General features: G+C 48.0%; 3 protein-coding genes across 5 annotated transcripts; 1 reads left to right on the top strand and 2 right to left on the bottom strand.

Moving 5' to 3' along the window:
* Positions 1-232: 232 nt before the first annotated feature.
* Positions 233-2,899, top strand: LOC120712903 (putative nuclease HARBI1). 2 transcript variants are annotated; one of them, XM_039998832.1, is made up of 3 exons: positions 233-550; positions 644-2,219; positions 2,322-2,899. In XM_039998832.1, exons 1-2 carry the CDS (start codon positions 242-244, stop codon positions 1,187-1,189), a joined length of 855 nt encoding a protein of 284 aa, XP_039854766.1. In that variant the 5' UTR covers positions 233-241; the 3' UTR covers positions 1,190-2,219; positions 2,322-2,899. The 2 variants fall into 2 exon arrangements, with proteins under 2 accessions (XP_039854766.1, XP_039854765.1); XM_039998831.1 differs by having other exon boundaries at positions 389-550.
* A 3,023-nt stretch (positions 2,900-5,922) lies between these two features.
* On the bottom strand, positions 5,923-12,333 carry LOC120712902 (serrate RNA effector molecule-like). Its single transcript, XM_039998829.1, has 12 exons — positions 11,941-12,333; positions 10,589-10,656; positions 10,157-10,211; positions 8,906-8,980; positions 8,629-8,703; positions 8,498-8,545; positions 8,298-8,366; positions 7,371-8,159; positions 7,239-7,287; positions 6,941-7,158; positions 6,663-6,866; positions 5,923-6,261 (listed from the first exon to the last, which is right to left on the bottom strand). Exons 1-12 carry the CDS (start codon positions 12,150-12,152, stop codon positions 6,201-6,203), a joined length of 1,923 nt encoding a protein of 640 aa, XP_039854763.1. The 5' UTR covers positions 12,153-12,333; the 3' UTR covers positions 5,923-6,200.
* Positions 12,334-13,227: 894 nt separating this feature from the next.
* On the bottom strand, positions 13,228-20,984 carry LOC120712898. Of its 2 annotated transcripts, XM_039998824.1 has the most exons (10): positions 20,762-20,984; positions 20,681-20,710; positions 15,295-15,498; positions 15,103-15,205; positions 14,940-15,019; positions 14,780-14,857; positions 14,341-14,432; positions 14,035-14,146; positions 13,787-13,912; positions 13,228-13,679 (listed from the first exon to the last, which is right to left on the bottom strand). In XM_039998824.1, exons 1-10 carry the CDS (start codon positions 20,873-20,875, stop codon positions 13,578-13,580), a joined length of 1,041 nt encoding a protein of 346 aa, XP_039854758.1. In that variant the 5' UTR covers positions 20,876-20,984; the 3' UTR covers positions 13,228-13,577. The 2 variants fall into 2 exon arrangements, with proteins under 2 accessions (XP_039854758.1, XP_039854757.1); XM_039998823.1 differs by having other exon boundaries at positions 20,681-20,984.
* Positions 20,985-21,079: the final 95 nt, after the last annotated feature.

Here is a 21,079-nt window from a genome sequence, read left to right as displayed (position 1 = left end):
CCTTTCAGATTTGATCTACTTCGAGTTTAGGCAGCGCCTGGCCAACGTTGACCATACTGGCAGCGTCATCTACTTCCTCGTGCTCCCCCACTCCAGCCAGGCAGTACAACCTCCATTCAAGACGCGCGAAGCCTACTGAGCAGGCAAGTGTCACGTCCATTACGTACATATGTCGTCTGCTTACATTCATTTCCATAAGATCCATGTAGATAAAACAAACAAATGGCAAACCTTGGTACAGATGTCTCGTGATCGTGCTAACTGGGATGACCGTAAGTTGTCCCTGATGCTTGACCTTGTGGCTAAGCAGAAACAACTATGCCATTGGGGAGAGAAAGGCCCTACCTCCATCGGCTGGACTAATATTTATCGTTCCTTCAACAATTCCACTAAATTGGGATACAGCAAGAAACAGATCCAAAACAAGTTCAACGAACTCAAAAGATTGTACTTCAACTGGCGCGACGGGTGCAAACACACTGGCCTAGGCCGTGACCCGGAGACCGGTGAGGTGGCAGTTGACCCCGTTTGGTATGCGGCTGTCCATGGGGTACTAGCTTGGACCTTATCCTTCAATCCACGATAATATGAGCCTGTTTCCATTAACTGCTTACTAACATGTCGAACCATGCCGCACGTGCAGGAAAGTTATGAACCAGCTGGTGATAAGTACAAACGTCCGCCATTCTGTGAACAATTGTTCTCGCTTTTCGGACACACCCCCCGTGATAGGGGCGAGTTGTATTCAGCTGGTGGACATGGTATGGACCAAACCTCTAGTGGTGACAGCCCTCGGACTCCTCAGGATTTGTCCAATGAGCCTGTAAGATCCCGAAGTGATGGTCAGTGCTCCAAACGATCCACCAGGGAGCATTCAGTTTGCAGCCCAATTAAAAAGAAGAGTAGCCAGACGCCCTCCCTTGATGACTGCCTTGAAGACCTCGACAATATCATCAAGGACGCGAAGGAGCGCAAGTCCCGTCATATCACTGAAGCCGAGGAGATAGCCCAAGTCAATCAGATTTTGAAAGAGGATGGGTACAACGAGAGCGATATATTTTTTGCCCAGGCCTTGAGTCTTTGCACCCACAGGCTGCATCGTAGGGCTTTCCTGGGTTTGGTGACCAAAGAAGGGCGGTACAACTATGTCAAGGTTACTTTGGACATGATGAGCATGAAGTCCAAGTGATCCAAACAAACAATGCTGTTGCGTGGCCGTCGTGTGTATCTGTTTTCGTAATTCCAGTGTTGCGTACTTCCAGTCATGGTTGTTGTACTACAGACCGTTTTATGAACTTTGGTTGCTGCTCAATGTTTGTGTTGTGTTATAAACTTTGGTTCATAATCAATGTTTGTGTGCTGAACAGACTATGTGAGCTGCACTACCTGGCTATGTGTTATAAATTATTCCTTCACAATGTTGTTATAAATTATTCCTTCACTATGTTGTTAACTGTTTTCTTGCCATTTTGAGTTGCAGATGGACAGCAGCGAGCAATCGTCGCCTAGTGGGTCTTCTACCGACAGCCACGACGTTAAGAACTTGGCTGCAGCAGCTGAGGTGTTGAGAAGGATTAAAGCAATCCTCAGGATGCAGCCACCTTTGGTAAATCCTCCTTGTCCCATAACCAAGCTGACTGGAGCTCAATGGATGAAATTGAGTCTTGATGACCCTACTAAATGCATAGATAATTTACGTATGTCTCGTGATGCTTTTCTGAACTTGCATGACCGCTTACTTTCATATGGGCTGAAAAGTACAAAAGATTGTGGTTCCATGGAAGCTTTAGGTTTATATATCTGGACTTGTGCACACGGGGCTGGTGTTAGAGAATGCAGGGATAGATTCGAAAGGTCTTTAGATACAATTAGTAGGAAGACTTCTAAGCTGGCAGAGATTATGTTTAGGTGGGCACAGACTGTACTAGTTCCAGCCGATAGGCACTATACACAAGTGAGCAGCGAACTTGCGGAATATGCACCATGGTTTGATGGATGCATAGGTGCTATAGATGGCACTCACATACCGGTGGAAGTGAATCAAGAAGCCAGAGTTGACTTCATTAATAGGGACGGAGAAGTTTCGATTAATGTTTGCGCCATAGTGGACATGCATGGCCGATTCACCTATGTGGGAGCCGGGAAGGCGGGTGCATGTCATGATATGGCGGTTCTCCAAGATTGTCAGGCGGATCAAAGATTCCCGCATCCACCACCAGGTTTGTGCTTATTTTTCAAGCTTATGTTGCAACAGTAGTGTACCCAGTTTGTTGCAACAAGTGACCATAGTGAGAAGACTTCAAATTGTACAATTTTTGTAGGCCGGTACTACCTGGCGGACTCGGGTTATATGGAGCAGCAAGGGTACATGACTCCTTTCCGGGATACTAGGTACCATAGGTCACATTTTAGGGGTGTTGATGTTCGCACATTAGATCGTCACGAGAAATTTAACTACATTCACTCCAAGCTGCGCAATATCATTGAAAGGAGGTTTGGGCATTTGAAAGAGCGGTGGCATATCCTGGAAGGGGTTCCATTCTTCAGGAGGGAAAAACAAGCATGGATTATCATATCATGCTTTGCAATGGAGAATTATCTGTGGCTGCGTCAATATGGAGATGGTTCAACTTACGATCCGTCGGAGTGGGTGGCGATGAATACTGCAACTAATACCTCAGAATTGAGGGAGTTAGTTTCTGCTGCTGTGTGGCCGGCATGATTTATGATTTGTTGCTGGTGACTGGACTCTGAATGTGGTATTATTATGTGAACAACCAGAACGGACTTGTGGTTTGGCGCCATGTATGAAACTGATGTTGATTGAGGATTTTTTTAATTCTTAATGTTGATCAGTTAATTGTTAATGTTGAATGGTCGAATTAGTAGTTTGTTGGTCCGAATGTTATGTGTAAATAACTGTTATTTGAATGTCACTGTCAGGTCTTTGGCGCCAAAAATGTAATTGGATATGCACGAATGGTACCATTTTGTTCATGTAATGTGTTGCATTGGCACAAAAATTTGAATTTGAATGTCCAGTGGGCTTTGGCGCCAAAAACCAGCCGAACCAGCCATTTCCAGCCGAACCAGCCAAAACCAGCAGTGACTGTTCATCCAGCCATCCTATTCATCCAGCCAGCCAAAATAAGGCCATCCGAACGGGCTGTAAGTTGTGGATTTTACTGTCAGAGTGTCAGTAGGGGGAATTTTGGTCGGCGCCTCGTAGAGTTTTGTATACACGGGGGCAATGGGAATCTGACGTGGGATCGTCGTGTGGTAAATATAGTGTTCCTCTCCTCGTGTGTTGAAAGTATTTTTAACCTGATATTATCCTCTTTTTGCTACGGTATTGAGCAACATCAAGGTAGTCCTTTTGTTGTGAGGTAAGTGGACTGTGTTTGGCGGGTAACATGTCACGCTTCACATTCATTAGTGAAGTCGACATGCCAACGTGCAAAGGGTTTCTTGGAAACTTAACAATTGGTCTACGCGTTTTTAGATTGGCCTAAATACTTAGGGTCTGTTTAGTTCATTTTGTAAAAAATTTTTGCAAAGGAATCTGGGTCATTTGAAGTATTAAATAAAGTCTATTTGCAAAAAATTGTATAGATGGGTTGTAAATCGCGAGACGAATCTAATGATACTAATTAATCCATGTTTAATCAATAATTAGCGGATAGTTACTGTAGCATCACTGTTGCAAATCATGGATTAAGTAGACTCATTAGATTCGTCTCGCGATTTACAGCCCAACCATGCAAAAAATTTTATAAATAGACTTTATTTAGTACTTCAAATTAACAAGATTCTTTTTCACTTTAATGCATTTACGGTTTTTTTGCGTTTATATGTAAAAAACTAAACAGGGCCTTAGTGGCATTATTCCAGACCTGAATTCGTACTCTTGGGAGACCATCGGACTATCAGAGTCAGAGTGAACTCGTGTGAACACAATTAAGTCACACCCACCTGCCGTCAAGCGCACAGACTAGGTACAGTAAAGTTCATATCAACACCAGCTTCTTCACCGAGGTTGTGTTCACTTCTGAAATTTCTCTCTCCAAACATCACTATTTACTTATCACATCAAATCTTTTACCTCATGCATGGAGCTTTAAATGTAGATAAATAAAAAAACTAATTGCATAGTTTTGATATATACGACGAGACGAATCTTTTGAGCCTAGTTAGGTCATGGTAGGACGACAATTACCACAAACAAACGAAAAGTGCTACAGTGTGCCACAGTGTCCGATGTGACCCTTTTACCACTATTTTACGGATCTAAACACAGCCCAAGTAGCACCAGAAAAAATGTTATCATCATTGAACTAAGACCGTGCCGTTTTAGAATGGCTGTGTTTAGATCCGTAAAATGGTGGTAAAAAGAGTCATATCGGACACTGTAGCACACTGTAGCAATTTTCGTTTGTTTATGCTAATTATTGTCCTACCATGACCTAACTAGGCTCAAAAGATTCGTCTCGTCGTGTACGTCAAAACTATGCAATTAGTTTTTTTATTTACTTATATTTAATGCTCCATGCATAAAACAAAAGATTTGATGTGATAGGTGAATAGTGAAATTTGGAGAGAGAAATTTTGGAACTAAACACAGCCAATAGTGTTAATCAACATCATGGACGGAGCTAGTAATGTACCACTAGTGTGGTAACAAATTATGCCCCTAGTGATTTCTTCACAATCCAAATTGATTTTTATATATTTTAAACTTAAAATTGTATAAGATTAGAGTCCGAGATCCTTAAATTATCTAAGTTAAATTTTAAAGTCATTTACCAAGCCTTGTAATGTGTTACGACTTTTTATTTTAAAAAAACATAACCTGTACGTATCATGAGGCCATCACCATCACCAAGAAGGCAAGAAACCACCCGGGAAAAAAAAGAAGGCAAGAAACCGGCAGCAACCACACATCTACGGTTGCCCAGGCGCGGCGACACAAGGAATGCTGACGGCGCAGCATCGCATCGCATCGCATCGCATCGATCCAGTTTGAATCCGCCCAGGATAGTATCCCGCTGCAGTAGTCAGTCCACGTTGCGTGCCTCCCACTTCGCCGCGAACCCGGGCTCAGCTCACACGTGCTCCCACTGTAGTCCCACAGCTCCCCGCTACCATATCTCTCTCGCCTCCCTTTCGGGCCGGTCCACCTCACCGCTTGCTTGCGCGCCGGGCAGGAGAGCGAGAGCTCCGGCGACGCGGCGGGTCGCCGACAGCGACCGCCGCCGCTAGCCGCCGGCAAGCGTGCCGCGCCTCCCGTCCGTTCACCGAATCACATTCACACACAACACTCAGCTGCGTGCAGGGGCGGAGACAGCACAAAAAATCATGGAGTCCCCCTTGATTTTTTTAGAAGAAAGGAGGAGAAAAAAAAGAGAAAGAAGAAATCAGCATCCTTTAATTATTTCTGGATCCGCCACTGCTGCGTGGTTAGTTTAGATCCCAGGATTTTGCCCATGGCCCCAGCCCCCATGAGATCACAGTCAACACTGCTGAGTTAGTCAGCAGTGCATTAGTTCCACATGGTTTCCAGATCCGGTCAGCAGATGCAAACAGACTGGACGGGATCTCGGGGTCCAGCAGGGGACTAGGCTTTCCGAACAGCTTCCATCCACGAGCTGGACCAGCACCAGCATCAGTATCTGCCCACTAGCTAAGACCAACATGCTTGCCAGCTCCGGCAGATCACAGAGAAAAGAATTCTGGAAACAGCTTCAGGCACTGATAAGCTGCAACCACAGGCCACTTGCCATTTGCCCATTTCCATGTGCAGGTGAGTACTATGGCGTACATACAGGGCATACAGAGTGACCAACAGACCATGTACATACATGGCTTGGTACCTGAGGGCTGGCAGGGATATCAACGGTAAACATACCTGTACCTAAGAGAACATAAAATGAAAATCTTTCTTTTTTGACGAAATGAAAATCTTTCACATTGTACAAAGTTACAGGTAGCACTTGAGTGATGTGGTGGTTCCTTGTTTCACGGCGAACGCGAATGCACAAATGTACTTCCCGTGTTCCATTTTACAGACACTGAGAAGAGACGCCTCGGGAGTCAGGACACAAATGCCTACTGGGGTTCCTCCACAGTAATTCTAGATGGCGAGGTGTTCCCCACTGTAATGTTACCTACAAGTATCAAAAGGCACATGGAGCAGATAAGTCCTACAAGCTTCGGTAGTCCATGACAGTCACTTCGTCTTCAGGAGCATCAAGGTCTTGGTAGCTGCAATCAGGGTAAGATGAAAACTGGTGAAAAGGTTTACCAAAAAGCTGAATAGAAAGTGCATGGGAAAAACATTTCTGAAATATCTAATGGTAGTATCATCAATAGATATTTCAGAAATGTTAGCATTGTTAGCATGCACAAGGGAAGAACAATATCTGGAAAGACATCTCCTAGACAAGCATACATATCATAATATCTGGAAAGGGATAATAATGTCAAAGAAAAGTTGGCAACAAATAATCAAGAAATTCTTTTTTCCCTACTGTTCAGGATCTTCAGTTGCTGTTGAACGCAATTCAGAATGTTGGAACTTGGAAATGAATTGTTTACACTGAATAGTGATGACTTCAGGGAACACGAGTGCAAACTGCAACAAATTTGAGAAACAAAGTACTAACCTTCGTATTCTTCGAGGATCATGCATATGAGGAGGTGGCGGAGCACTGAACATCGGGGATGGACCACGCATCGGGGGGCCACCACCCCTTCCTGCTTTCCTAGGATGTGGACCTCCAGCTGGCTCAAAAGGTGGTGGCCCACCCTGATCCCTAAACATATGCATGGCAACTTCCGGGGGTGCAGGAATAAATGGTCCTAGGGGACTGCAATGGAGATGAACTGGCAATGAGTAAACCAGTCAAATTTCAAAACAAGCAAGCTGAAGTTGCAGACTTACCCAGCACCAGGCACGGGCATTAGAATTGGGGGAGCAGGAATATCTGGAGGGAAGGCACCATGCATAATTGGATCACCAAATGAATCATAAATAGCATCATCAGGGTTTTCACCAGACCCATCATGTGGTGGTGAATCAACATTTGCGTCAAACCTACGATTCCCACGCTCATCTCTCAGCCGACTCTCTATTGGTGGCCTTTGCCTGCCTTTCCCCCTCTGAACATGGATCAATACAAAGAATTACACAAGAAAGCCACCAATTTGTAAGTGAGTAAAAACTTTGTGATGAGGCTTACCGGAGCAGGTTGCTGCATGATAGGTGTTCCACCAGGCGCCTTTGGATCACTGCATTCAAAATAAATGCCTCATAATCATCTTGCAATTTTAAAAACTAGGTTAATCAAAAGGATGAGAGTGCAGAAACATACTTCATATAGTTCTCAAAGTAAATATCCTCTCTCACTTTTGAAGTTAGCTCAACTACCACATCAGCATGCTTGAGTTTAAGATGCTTCTGGACAAACTCAGCAGCATGGAAAAGCTTAGTGCAACCCTTGGCTCCACACCCATACTTCCACCCATACTTCTCATCCCTTATTTTCCTCACATATGGATCCAATACTTCAGTAGCAGCTGCATCAATCTTCTCCTTTGCTTTCAGTATTTCTAATGGATCCTGACCTTGAATCCTGTCTTGCCAGAATGAATCAAGTTTATTCTCCCATTCAGTTGCATTTGAGCTAGCCCCATTATATGTCCTCGCATCAGCTTTCACATGCCTAAGGCCTTTAGGTTCGTTTGTCTCAGACATACCATAATAATCCACACCATGAATACGCCATAAATAAGTAACAAGAGTGTCCAGCAACTCAGCACCTTCAAGACCCTTCACAGTAGATGATCCCCGTATTATAACAATTGGCCCCATTGAACCATGTGACTTATCCCTGTCTGGCTTGTCATGGTCACTACTTGAGAGAACATTGTTCTCAATACCCTTCTCAGAATCAAGTTTACAAATGAGAGTTTGAGCTTGCTCAATGTCAATTCGGATTCGCCGAGCCTCCGAACTAACTGGGTGAGCCTTCGGAGCAGAATAGTATAAATCCTCAGGGCCAGTTCCATGTTTCCCTTTTTTACCATCTGACGAGTCCACAAGATTTTTATTACTATTATTCCCCGATTTGCTAGATGCCGAACCTGTTAACCCTGGGCCACTGCACAGTAGCAAAAACGAATAACGATTAATACAAACTCTTGATGTGTGTGTGTGTGCGCGTGCGCACTAGGTAAGTCATGTGTACTGCAAATTACAAAAAAAAATGTGTGTGAGAGAGAGGGAGAGAGTGCCTCACGTGTCCAGACTTCCACTCTGCAAATCTTGGAAGAATTCATTTGCAGTAGTTCTTGCCAGTTCATTCCTTCTGTTTTGTAATAAAAGATAATTACAGCTCAGATGGGCAAGAACATTAAAGAAACAATATTGCAAAAAATGCAGAACATTAGCACAAGGGAGACTAGAGTATGGCTGAAATAGACTAAGAAAGTAGCAAACCTTTCTATGACAACTTCAAGGTTTGTAGGATGGTACTTGTTTCTTAACCTAAAAGAACAGGAGCAAAATTAATAAGATATTAAAGAGAATAAGATAGTAAATCACAATGTTTTCATATAAAGAACCGTTACCAATCCTCATCCTTATGGAGGTCAAAGTATGCTTTCTTCTGAGTTGTGATGTACTCCGACTTGTACTCCTCGTATCTATAAATATAATGAACTAAAATGTCAAACTGTTTCCACATCAAAAATACAGAAAGTGTAACGCACACAGCATACATAAAGTGTACCACACACATAGCAGAAATGATTCTTTAGATGAAAAGGGACAAAGTCTGGTTTTAGTTGAAATATATGCCTGCCAGAAATTTGCACTAAAAAAAGGAGGAAGTCTAGCACAACGCACCTGCTTTGAGCTTCAACTGGTGAAACATCATCCTCGAGTTCCTGAATGAACTGCTTGTATGACATCAGACCTTCCCTGTAGAAACATCAGATGTTGAAGCTTTTACTATCTGAACTCAGCTCCGTCATTCTGGAAGCTTTTACTATCTGGGAGCACAGGAATATATGTGTTTTTGGGGGGTGCAACATCAGATGTTGAAGCAGCAATGTGCAAAGCATACTCCTTGGTGCACAGTAGGTACTAAGGGATTATCAAAGCTAATGCTCTGATCCTGCTGTTGATTTTTTTCCCTTTTCTGTTGTGTGTTTGTGTTCTGGCATGCTTTCCTTATTAGTGTGTGTTTTTGTTCTTCTCTTCTCCTTTCCTTTTTTTGTAGCAGCTGTTCTCACCCTTATACTAGAAACTTACATTCCTTCTATTACTGTGTGTTTGAGGAAAAGATATAAAATACATGGGTAGCACTTAAACTTGTCATACTGTGAACTCTAGCTCCAAGATTCCCAAAATGCATTTTTGCTCCTCTAGTTGTGTCAAGTGATGCACCGAGCTCCATACCTTCCATGTAGGCTTCTCAGCATTTTCTTGCTTGTGTGGCACCGACCTGGCATGCATTCCTCCTCTACTCCCTCACGTTGTGGCAAAGTGGGAGGCCACTCATTCTTTCACTCCTTTCCTTTTCGCTCTCCCATCTCTAGCCACCCAGTGGTGGCAGCAGCCATGGAATCAGCCAGCATGGGTGCAAGGGCCAAAGATCAGATCTGTCCATTGCTGCCCGGCGTGAATCAAATGTGGCAACACGCGGCAAATGGCCACGTAGAGGCTCGTGGGGCTGGACCTAGGGAACAAGCTCTGTGGCACGGGTGCTCCTCACAGAGGCTGATGGAGCGATTCGGCGTATTTGGAATTGCTTTCCTTCATACTTTTCCGCACCGTAGGGGCGTAGGGAACAAGTGCATGCCACAAGCAAGAAGATGGTAGATGTGCCTATGCAGAGGGGTATGGAGCTATAGTTCATCACTTCACAAGATTGTGGGAGGTGGGGGGTAAAAATGTACTTTCCGATTTCATGGACCTAGATGGCATAGTATGACAGGTTTAAGGCCCATCCATGCATTTTACTCAGAAGATAATATTATGCAGCTGCAAACCATGCACAATCCTGACAGGAGTTGCTCCTCAGAGGGTATATTTTCTCAGCAAAGAAAGGAAATAATAGAAGTACATGAAGCCAGTCCAGATTAATATATGTACCTACGACCGTTCCCAGGGCCTTCATTCCACCCACCACGTCCAGAACCAGACCAATCTATACAAATAAGATTACAATCAAAGGAACATCACAACCAAGAAATTCTGTCCGTACATACTAAGTAGCTTGAACTAACAAGATACTTAGTAGCACATATGCTTTAATCAATGCCAAATTGTGTTTCTAATACCACATACATTTCAGGATTTTCTTCGAAACAAACATATGGTATGAGTTATGATCCAGCCCAAAGTGTATATATTGTGTTGTATGCTTGACAGGCTTGGCGAAGATCACGAGAAATCATATCAATTACAGGTACAATGAACTAGATCAATGCTACTTTTTCAATCTCCTGTCGAGCTTACAACTTAGTATCTGTATTAACTATGACAGCTAGCTGATAATGGTAAACCCAGCTCATTAATTCATACCTGGTGCACGATTCGCATATCGACCATCACCACCTCTTCCTCCTACGCCACCATGACCGTTTCCATACCTAGGAGACAAAAGGCAGCAACTTCAAAAATAGCCGCAAAACTCAAATCAATGTGCAATACAAAATATTGAGACTAAGATTTTTTTTTAAAAAAAAAGTCGTCACATGATTTCCTTCCTTTCTGCACATACCCAAATGGGAACAACCTGGGCAGAGAAAACTGTAAAGAGCTACCGAAAATCTACAACTGTTGCAAAAATCAAGAAATATAGTTGTTTCACATGAAAAAAAGGAGCACCATAAGCATTTGAATACAGAATTATTATTAATAGCACATTCAGTTGACTAGAAAGCATTGTCATTGCAGGAAGCTTCAGCAATTGATGGAACTGTAGCCATTCAGTATAGAAACCATATAACAGTCTCCTAATGTAATGAAGCAAGGGCCTTAGCCAAATAGCCTAGAATTCGTAAAACTGTAACGGTCATTTTCTCTTACTTTACTCTAATTCTAACACCACTGTTACAACAAATAGCACGCACGGAAACCTCATGTCACAGTATCGTGCCGCTGCGTCCAATCAGCATAGCTGAACCAAACAAAAACTGCAATACCAGTGCACACCAACCGATTCCAAGTGACAACGACATGCAATGCACCTAGAAAGCTCTGATCTGCTCATGTCAAACTATCAAGCTAAACTCCCCATCCGCCCACTCTCTTCCTATGCCACCATGATCATTTCCATACCTAGGAGAGAAATCTCAACAACTACAAAAACTGCCACAGTTCTCAAATCAATGTGCGGGGGGGGGGGGGGGGGGGGGGGGGGGGGTTGAGAGAGACCATCAGACAACAAAAACGTCAAATATTTTACTTCCTTTTTGCTTATATCTACAGACCACCTAGAGTTCTCAAATGGGGAAAACAAACCCATGCAGATAAGGTTGTGAAAAGCTATTACAGTTGCCACGCATCAACAAATATGCTACTTCACGTAAAAAAAAAAGGGAAGGGGGGCATCATAAGACTTTGAATATACAAATTATCGATAGCACATTCACTTCAACAGAAAGCAATCACTGCAGGAAGCTCAGGTCACTGATAGTGTTAAAGGGACACAGGAGCTAAACAGAGGCACTAAGAATCCCTAATGTGATGGAACTTTCACATCCCAAACTGCGAAGCCGCAACCTCTAATCAGCACAGCTAAACCAAGCTCAAACAGCGATTGCAAATAAGAACCGACCAACAACGAGCGACCGCAACAAGCAGAGCACCTAGCAAGCTCCGATCTGCTCGTTCTCAGCTACCAGCTAAAACTCCCGAATCCGCCCACTCACCTCCTGTCGTCCTGCTCGTGCCCTCCTCCGCCGACTGGCCCGAGCCGGCGCCGGTCGAACCCGCCGCCACCGCCCTCCTCCCTCCGATGCCTCTTGTGCGGCCCCGGCGGCGGCGGCCCGGGGGGCGGCGGCGGGAGCACGGGCGAGGCGTGGCGGCGCTTGCGGTCGCCGCCGGTGGGGGGAGGAGGGGACGCGTCCGCGTCCTCGGCCATGGCCGCGCGAAGGCGGGATCCTAGCTAGGGCAGCCTCGCCTGCCTCGATCTGGAGGGCCTCCCGGTCTGGTCGGCTCGGGAAGGGGAAGGGGGGAACCCAACCGGAAGCGGAAACGAAGAGCCCGGAAGAGAGGGTGGTGGGTGGGGGATCTGGGGACGCGTAGTGAAATGTTCCCCTGACGTGTCCGCGCGTGGGTCCGGATTGACTTGTCCTGTGAGGCCTGCCGCTGCCAGTGGGCCCGTTCGTGTACTGGGTCCCAGTTGGCAGAGGGATGCGACTTGGTCTCACTCTACTTGATTCTTGTGTCCTTCATGGTTTTGTTTGAGAGAAAACATGGACGGCATGAAGATCTTTCGCATAAAGTATGGAAATTTGATGCCTTTATCTTCATCTCACTCTGAAGTGTTTATAAACTTTAAAGTGTATTTACGACCAGCTATGTGGGAGTAAAAGGCTTTGCAAAGGTAGATGATTCTGGACCTAAAAAGTCCCATTTCAACTTGATTCGTTTGGAACATGTGAATTTCATGACATTCTTGCAAGTTTCAAAAAATTGTTATTGTTGCTGCAAAAATTCATGGTCATTTTACAAATGTTATTATCTAAATCTAAAATATTCGTGCATTCCAAACAGCAAAACCTCAGCCGACTTTTTGGCGGACTACGACTCATGAGCCGTTTGTGGCATTAGCAAGCACATTCAATCACCCCAAACAGGCAAACGGTGCACATTCTGGACATGCGGTACGGCAGACACGGCGATCTGGTAGCACTCGTACAAGGCAAGTTTCCAAATGCAGCGGTTCCATGGGTCATTGCAGGTGGGCAGCACCAACATGGCAACACTATCGTTCCCACGGAGAAGAGACAGCGTCACCGGTGAACGAACTTGTTGCATACAGAGCTCACGGACAGTGTGCTTTGATGATGCTACCGTCCTGTTCAAAGATGCCCACAGTTTGCATTATTGCGAGCTGGGTCCATTTCAGAAAGTACACATGCAACAGTACTGCAAACTTGCCAAAAAATTAGACATACGGAAATTGAAAATTATTGCCGAATTCACTAGGCATCAGAACAAAAGAGCATAATGATAACATCAAACATCTTTTCTTAAGGTTAAAAAATCTATACTGATAACCAGCCAGAAAGCCAGAAATCGATTATTTCCTCTACGCCAACAACAAGATTGTCCAATTTACTGAGCAGCAACTGAATAATCATCATTATTGATATAGCAACACGGGCACACATACAAACTTTGCCACATGTGGAGAGAGATTATCATCTCATTATTAGCAACACAGCCACCGTTTTCACTCTTCACCAATGCCTGCTTCTTGCTACATTACATAATTCCCAGTCCTTATCCGTTTGCAATGAAACCTGACAGCATTTAAAAAATGAGTGAAACCTTCTTCACTCTATTTGCTGTTCGTCTTGATTATATTGTGGAGTGCTCTCTTGGCTTCCTCTAGAGTCAGAACCTTGTCAGGTACATCAAATGCCAGCCTCTGAATATTGAACTGCACAGAAGAACAAATTTTAAAAATTTCAAGAAAAAAAGAAATGTCTTTAATTGGGAAACAACAGCCTCATGGTTGGCAGTAAGCAACTTTAGAATATATTTTACCTGAGCACCCTGGCGAACCCGTATATCTATGCCTTTGCTATCTACTGATATAACAGCAGCGTCATCAACCTCCCCTTCTGATGAGAAGAATTCTCTAAGTGGTTTAGAGAAAATCGCATTCAACTCCTACATAAAAGTAATGCATCAGAATCACTTGAGATTTTACTGTAGTAACCTATGCGTGGCATGTAGCTAGCCAATGAACAGGATAACTTCCAGGGATCATTATAATACCATAGACAAGGTACCTTTAAACTTTGCTCGGCCCCATTAACTGCTACCTTGTCAGGTTGAGTAGTTTCGTACTCCTTAACATCTACCCATGCAACAGTTCCAAAGCCTCCAATGAAGTATATATCACTGTAATTAGTGAGTATAGTTTGTCAAAAATACTAACTTAAACATGGCCAATGACATGAAAAAAAAAAACTTTTTGATGAACAGGGAAGCACATCTCAAGATGTGTGTTATACAAACTACAGCGCTGAACTCAAATGGGAAATGGATAGGAAAACATGCAACAATAGATAACATAACCAGTCAGAAGTCCAGACCTTATGTTCTGCATCCTGTAATAGTAAAAATTTCCCCACTGTTGTGATGCCCACTGCTGATGTTTTGCTACATATTGCTTATGGGCCCATTCCTAATGATTGTGAATAATCAGTCAGTTCACCAAAGTTCTAAAAAAAGAATGGAAGAACAAAATATGACACATCGTACATTCCGAATTCAATCTGTCTCAAGAGCATGAAAAAAGCAACTACTCCCCTTATGTCCATCAGAAAGTGTTACAGAGACCAAATAATAGTAACTCAAAAGGAGTTACCACTTAGGGGCATTCAACGTTGGAAAATCTCAGTCCAGTTGCCTTCACAGCAGGACTCAGAAGTCAGAAACCACTACCATATGACTAGAAATGCCAGTAATCAATGGAAAAGTAATACCTAGCTGATTGCAATATCAAACGATAGAAGTCAGTTAAATAGAAACCTGTTGGTCAGCTGGCAAAGGGTAAACATCACCAAATATTGTGACTCGTGCATTCGACAGTCCACTCCATCCAGGCACCTGTGAAGAAGGTGCACATGGTGTTACAAAGATGGAAATTATACTCCACCGCTCCAATAGGAAACGTTGAGAAACTTCATACCTGGACAACAAGCGTGCATCTTGGATCTGAGAGCAAGTTCCTCGTATGGATCGCTAAGGGTGACAGCGAAAATATTGGGTCTGCAAAATACACCAAAAAGTTACCTACAGGGATCTAACAGAGTGTATCATTATATCCAAAAGTCAACAAGGAGCTAACTCACGGCCCATTGAATCATTAGCAAAGTCGACAAGTGAGCCAAATGGATATCCAGTGCGGCGGTGATGCATGCCAGACATGACAGAGCACAGGTGAGCAAAGCGTGCCTGGTACACAAAAGTCAAGTCGATAAAGAGAAACATGAGACTCCATACCGCGTACAGGAAAGCTCAAGAGGTTTACTAGCAGCAGCTACCTGTTCCATCAAATTGCGAACAGCCAAAGCTGGCGGAGGCAAGCCATGCGCAAAAGTTGCGCTCTGCACACCACCTGATATTGGTGTTCTAAACAAGCCTGCTCTGGATCCACTCGAGTCAGTACTGGTATTGGTTGATGAAGCCTTATGCGACTTGTCAGACGCGATCGGTATAACTCCATTTTGACTTGAATCACTCTTCAGCTGTCAAGCACCAGCTATTATAGTCAGCAATGCATGGCAGAACAAAAGGTAAATCGTGTTGAAGCGCAACTGTCTACGCGACGTTCCCGTGCTGCATGCGGACTCGACGCGACGTCCTCGCCACGGCGCCTCGCCACGGCGCGTTCTGCGGATCACGTAACTGACGCGGCCTCCACGTCCTCGCCTCGGCGCGTTCTGCGGATCCCCTAGACTCGGGCGCACACGCCCACGGCTCCGGTCTTCCTGGAAGGCCAGTGCGCCTTGTAATCTAGGATAGCTATGATCTCTCCATTGAGTTGGATGTATATATAGGCTATGCCGGTGATCAATACAACCCACGGTTGATCCAGTTCCATTCTTCATGGTATCAGTTAGCGCCTGATCCTACTTACCCGCTTCCGCTTTCCTCCAGCGCGCGCCATGGCACACTCGCCGGCGCGCTCCTCCTCCTCCTCTGATGCTTCCGACCTCCTCGACGTTCCCCAACCTGCCTCCCTCGCTGTGGTTCAGACGGTGAACATCCGCAACCACGTCCCTGTTCTCCTCGATCTCCTTGACTCCAACTACAGTCAATGGCGCTGCCTCCTGGAGTCTGTTCTTGGCAAGTTCGGTCTCCTCGGCCACGTTCATTCTCCGCCGCCCCTTGCCGATCGTGACGCAGAATGGCGTCAGGTCGACTACTCCATCGTCAACTGGCTCTACACAACCGTCAACCAGGGCGTCTTCGACCTCATCTACAAGCCCGATGCCTCCGCGTTCACCATCTGGTCGGACATCGAAGGTCTCTTCCGCGACAACGAGCTGCACCGTGCCGTCATCCTTGAGGCTGACTTCCGCAGCGTCGTCCAAGGCGATCTCAGCATCGACGCCTACTGCACCAAGCTGAAGAAGCTCTCCGACAAACTGCGCGACGTTGGTCATCCCGTCTCCGAGCCCAGCCAGGTGTTGAATCTCCTCCGCGGTTTGAACCCCAAGTACCGCTACGTCAAGCCGGTGCTCACCTCCAAGCCTCACACCTTCATGAGTGCCCGTTCCTACCTCCTCCTCGAGGAGATCCAACTTCAGCACGACGACAACACGGCCGCCGGTCAGGCGTTCCTCGCCAACCACGGTGGCTCCACGGGATCTGCCGCCCCCGCCGCTCACGGCGGGTCCTTCGCCTCTGGCGGCTCTTCTTCAGGTGCGTCCGGCTCCTCCAACCCCGACGCCGGTGGCAACCGCGGCTCCAAGCCCAAGAACAAGCGCCGCGGTCGTGCACCGAGCGCCGGCTCGTCCTCCTCCGGCAACACGAGCGTCGCACCCCAGCGGCCACAGGTGCCGTGGACGGCCAACTACAACCCGTGGACCGGGCTTGTTCAAGCCTGGCCCATGCCATTCCGTGCGCCTGGATCCGGGCTTCTGGGTCCTCGTCCTCCGGCTCAACAGGCCATGGTGGCACAGCATCCGGCTTCTCCAACGCCTACTGCTGCACACAATGGGGCGTCTGCATGGGACAACAGCGCCCTCTACGCCGCCCTGAACACTGCTGGCGTCGCCACTCAGCCACCCAGCTCCGCTGATTGGTACTTCGACACCGGCGCTTCCTCCCACATGTCCAGTGGTTCCGGTATCTCTCCTTCCTCCCTGACTCCCTTCCACTCCTTCGTTACTGTTGGGAACGGCGCTCGGCTTCCCGTTACCCATACGGCTGCCGGCACTATCCCAACCTCCTCTACCCCTCTTCATCTGCATAACGTTCTTGTCACTCCCTCTCTAGTTAAAAATCTTGTTTCTGTTCGTCAACTAACTCGTGACAACAACATTTCAATTGAATTTGATCCTGCCGGTTTTTCCATCAAGGATATTCCAACCCAAACGGTGACGCTCCGATGTGACAGTCCAGGCGATCTCTACCCTCTACGGCTGCCTCTCCACCAAGCTCTCTCTGCGTCTTCTTCGGCGTCGATCGAGCTTTGGCACAACCGTCTTGGGCACCCTGGCACCACCACTTTGCATCAGGTCCTTCATACTTTGGATTTCCACTGTAATAAATCGGCAGCACATTCTTGTCACCATTGTAGCGTTGGCAAGCATACTCGCCTTCCTTTCCAGCATTCAGACACTCCTGCATATTTCCCTTTTCAACTTGTGCATTCTGATGTGTGGACATCGCCTGTTTACAGTCATTCCGGTTACAAATACTATGTTGTGTTCATTGATGCTTACACTCATTATATTTGGACATACCCGGTTCGACAAAAGTCCGATGTTCCCCACGTCATCCGGGCCTTCTTTGCGTATGTAGCTACACAATTCCGGCTTCCCATCGTAGCTTTTCAGTCTGACAACGGCACTGAATTTGACAACGTTGCCCTGCGCTCCTTCTTCTCGGTTCAGGGCACGGCGTTCCGCCTCTCCTGTCCATACACTTCCCAGCAAAACGGCAAGGCCGAGAGGATTTTGCGCACCATTAACAACTGTGTACGTACTTTGCTTCTTCATAGTGCAGCTCCCCTCTCCTTTTGGGCTGAAGCTCTGAACACGGCGACGTACCTCATCAACCGGCGTCCCTGTCGCGCCACCGGGCAGATCACGCCGCACCATCTGCTTCTTGGCGTTCCACCGCGCTATGATGAACTCCGCGTTTTCGGCTGTCTCTGCTACCCCAACACCACAGCTACGTCGACTCACAAGTTCAGTCCCCGCTCGGTGGCTTGCGTCTTCCTCGGCTACCCCAGCGATCACCGCGGCTATCGCTGCTACGACGTCGTCACCGGTCGCGTCTACACATCTCGGCACGTCACGTTCGTGGAACACGTCTTCCCGTTCCGTGTTTCTCCTACGCGGCCACGATCGCCCTCGCCCTCTCCGACCTCTGCCGACGACGACACACTCCTCCCAGTTCACGACACGCCGGGCCGTGTCGCGCCACGCCACCAGCCATCCACGCCACCGCCGCCGTCGTCGCCTGCTGCTGCACCAAGCTCTCCGGCCGTCACGTCGGCTCCTCCACCTCCTCGCCAGCACACCATGGTGACACGCGCGCGCGATGGCATCTTCAAGCCCAATCCCAAGTACGCGCTCACCGGCACGTCACCAGTATCTGCTGTTCCTCAGTCGGTTCGTGCGGCTCTTCGTGACCCGCACTGGCGCGACGCCATGCAACAGGAGTTCGACGCTCTTATACGCAACAAAACGTGGACTCTTGTTCCGCGTCCTCCTGATGCCCGCGTCCTCTCTGGCAAGTGGGTTTGGAAGATCAAGACGGGGTCCGACGGCGCGTTCGAGCGTTGCAAAGCCCGTTGGGTCGTGCGTGGTGATCGTCAACAACCGGGGATCGACTTCGGCGATACTTTCTCCCCAGTTGTGAAACCGGCCACCATTCGCACCGTCCTCACCATCATTGCCTCCAAGAACTGGCCGGCACACCAGCTCGACGTATCAAATGCGTTCCTTCACGGCAACATTCAAGAGCGCGTCTACTGCCAGCAGCCGCCTGGCTTCGCCGATCCCGCGCGCCCTAACGATGTCTGCCTGCTCTCCCGCTCGCTCTACGGCCTTCGCCAAGCACCTCGAGCATGGTTCCAACGCTTCGTCGAGCATGCGCTGTCAATCGGCTTCAGGCAAACACGCACTGACAGCTCCTTGTTCGTCTACAAACGCGGGAACGCCATGGCGTACCTTCTCCTCTACGTCGACGACATGATCCTGTCGGCGTCATCACAGGACCTCCTTCAGCACATCGTGCGTAGCTTGCAGACCGCCTTCGCCGTCAAGGACATGGGGCCCGTGAGCTACTTCCTCGGCATCGACGTTCAGCGCAATCGCGCGGGCTTCTTGCTCTCTCAGTCCTCCTACGCCCTCGACGTCCTCGATCGGGCGGGGATGTCCAACTGCAAGCCCGTCGCGACGCCGGTCGAGACTTCTTCCAAGGCCTCGAGCTCTGATGGTGTGCCGCTAAGCAAGACCGACGCATCCTGGTACCGCAGCATGGCAGGGGCGCTCCAGTACCTCACTCTGACGCGACCGGACATTGCGTATGCTGTGCAGCAAGCTTGCTTGCATATGCATGCTCCCACCGTGTTGCACTCCGCACTTCTCAAGCGCATCCTTCGCTACATCAAGGGGACTTCATCGTTCGGCCTCCAGCTCCTGGCGTCATCCTCGCCAACAATCACCGCGTACACCGACGCGGACTGGGCCGGGTGTCCGGACACGCGACGTTCCACGTCGGGCTTCGCCATCTTCCTCGGCAACTCGTTGGTCTCATGGTCCTCAAAACGCCAGACGACTGTGTCCCGCTCGAGCGCGGAGGCGGAGTATCGCGGGGTGGCGAACGCTGTGTCCGAGTGCACATGGCTTCGGCAACTGCTACGGGAGCTCTACTGCAACGCTACCCAAGCTACCATAGCCTACTGCGACAACATCTCCAGCGTGTACATGTCGCGCAATCCAGTACATCACCGGCGCACGAAACACATCGAAATCGACATCCACTTCGTTCGGGAGAAGGTGGCGATCGGTGAGCTTCGTGTTCTTCAGATTCCCAGCGCCAGACAGTTTGCGGATATCTTTACAAAGGGTCTGCCGACGACACTCTTCGAGGATTTTCGTTCCAGTCTCTGCGTCGGATCGACAAGCTGAGACTGCAGGGGGGTGTTGAAGCGCAACTGTCTACGCGACGTTCCCGTGCTGCATGCGGACTCGACGCGACGTCCTCGCCACGGCGCCTCGCCACGGCGCGTTCTGCGGATCACGTAACTGACGCGGCCTCCACGTCCTCGCCTCGGCGCGTTCTGCGGATCCCCTAGACTCGGGCGCACACGCCCACGGCTCCGGTCTTCCTGGAAGGCCAGTGCGCCTTGTAATCTAGGATAGCTATGATCTCTCCATTGAGTTGGATGTATATATAGGCTATGCCGGTGATCAATACAACCCACGGTTGATCCAGTTCCATTCTTCAAATCGAACTAGATATTGACTTTGTTGCATATCCTGCTCTTTTCGCGTCAGGACAAATATTTCTTGTAAAAGGAACTCCCCCCGGGTCATCTCATAAACCCTCACGAACCAGTTCCATTCACACCGAGCTATCCAGCATCTAACAAAACAGCCCAAACACAAGCTAATTTCTTCGAGATCCGTGTCAGAGGCTCATGGCCTCAGGGGAGACAACCATTCACAGGCTCGGAGCAGCTGTTACCTTGAGGACGGGTGATCCGTTGGCGGCGGCGGCGGCCTGGGCTTCGTCCTTGCCGCCGCCGCCGCCGGCGGCGGCCGCGGCACGGAGAGGAGCGCAGCGGGTAGGGCGGAGCGCGAGGGACTGCGGCGCCAGGCGGGCAGGCTGGTGGCGGACCGGGAGAATGGAGGAGGAGGCGGTGCCCGCGAGAGCCTCCATTGGGGGTTAGGTGGGAGGAGGAGAGAGAACGAGGAACCAGAAAGGCGGCGAGCGACGGAGGAGAGCGAGAGTTCGGCGAGGCGGCTGGAGGACGGGGAAAGGGGTTTTGGCTTTGGGATTTTTGGAGGTCGAGGTCGCGACGGAAAGGGTGACGTGTCCACTCTGGGAGCGTTGGATCGGATGGCCGGATTCTTCTTTTTTTCT

This window comes from Panicum virgatum, chromosome 6K (genome assembly GCF_016808335.1).
Source record: "Panicum virgatum strain AP13 chromosome 6K, P.virgatum_v5, whole genome shotgun sequence".
Lineage (NCBI taxonomy): Eukaryota > Viridiplantae > Streptophyta > Magnoliopsida > Poales > Poaceae > Panicum > Panicum virgatum.
This window is presented reverse-complemented; position numbering and strand designations above follow the sequence as displayed.

What these genes read in the sequence shown, in the direction of transcription:
- LOC120712903 (XM_039998831.1), top strand. Translation starts at nt 1,481, where the DNA reads ATGGACAGCAGCGAGCAATCGTCGCCTAGTGGGTCTTCTACCGACAGC. An exon ending in ATTCCCGCATCCACCACCAG is followed by an intron (nt 2,220 to 2,321) that starts GTTTGTGCTTAT and finishes CAATTTTTGTAG; the next exon opens with GCCGGTACTACCTGGCGGAC.
- LOC120712898 (XM_039998823.1), bottom strand. Translation starts at nt 20,875, where the DNA reads ATGGAGGCTCTCGCGGGCACCGCCTCCTCCTCCATTCTCCCGGTCCGC. An exon ending in GATGCACGCTTGTTGTCCAG is followed by an intron (nt 14,858 to 14,939) that starts GTATGAAGTTTC and finishes CCTTCTTCACAG; the next exon opens with GTGCCTGGATGGAGTGGACT. An exon ending in GGGTTCGCCAGGGTGCTCAG is followed by an intron (nt 13,680 to 13,786) that starts GTAAAATATATT and finishes TCTTCTGTGCAG; the next exon opens with TTCAATATTCAGAGGCTGGC.
- LOC120712902 (XM_039998829.1), bottom strand. Translation starts at nt 12,152, where the DNA reads ATGGCCGAGGACGCGGACGCGTCCCCTCCTCCCCCCACCGGCGGCGAC. An exon ending in TACTTTGAGAACTATATGAA is followed by an intron (nt 7,288 to 7,370) that starts GTATGTTTCTGC and finishes TTTTGAATGCAG; the next exon opens with TGATCCAAAGGCGCCTGGTG. An exon ending in TCATGCAGCAACCTGCTCCG is followed by an intron (nt 7,159 to 7,238) that starts GTAAGCCTCATC and finishes ATCCATGTTCAG; the next exon opens with AGGGGGAAAGGCAGGCAAAG.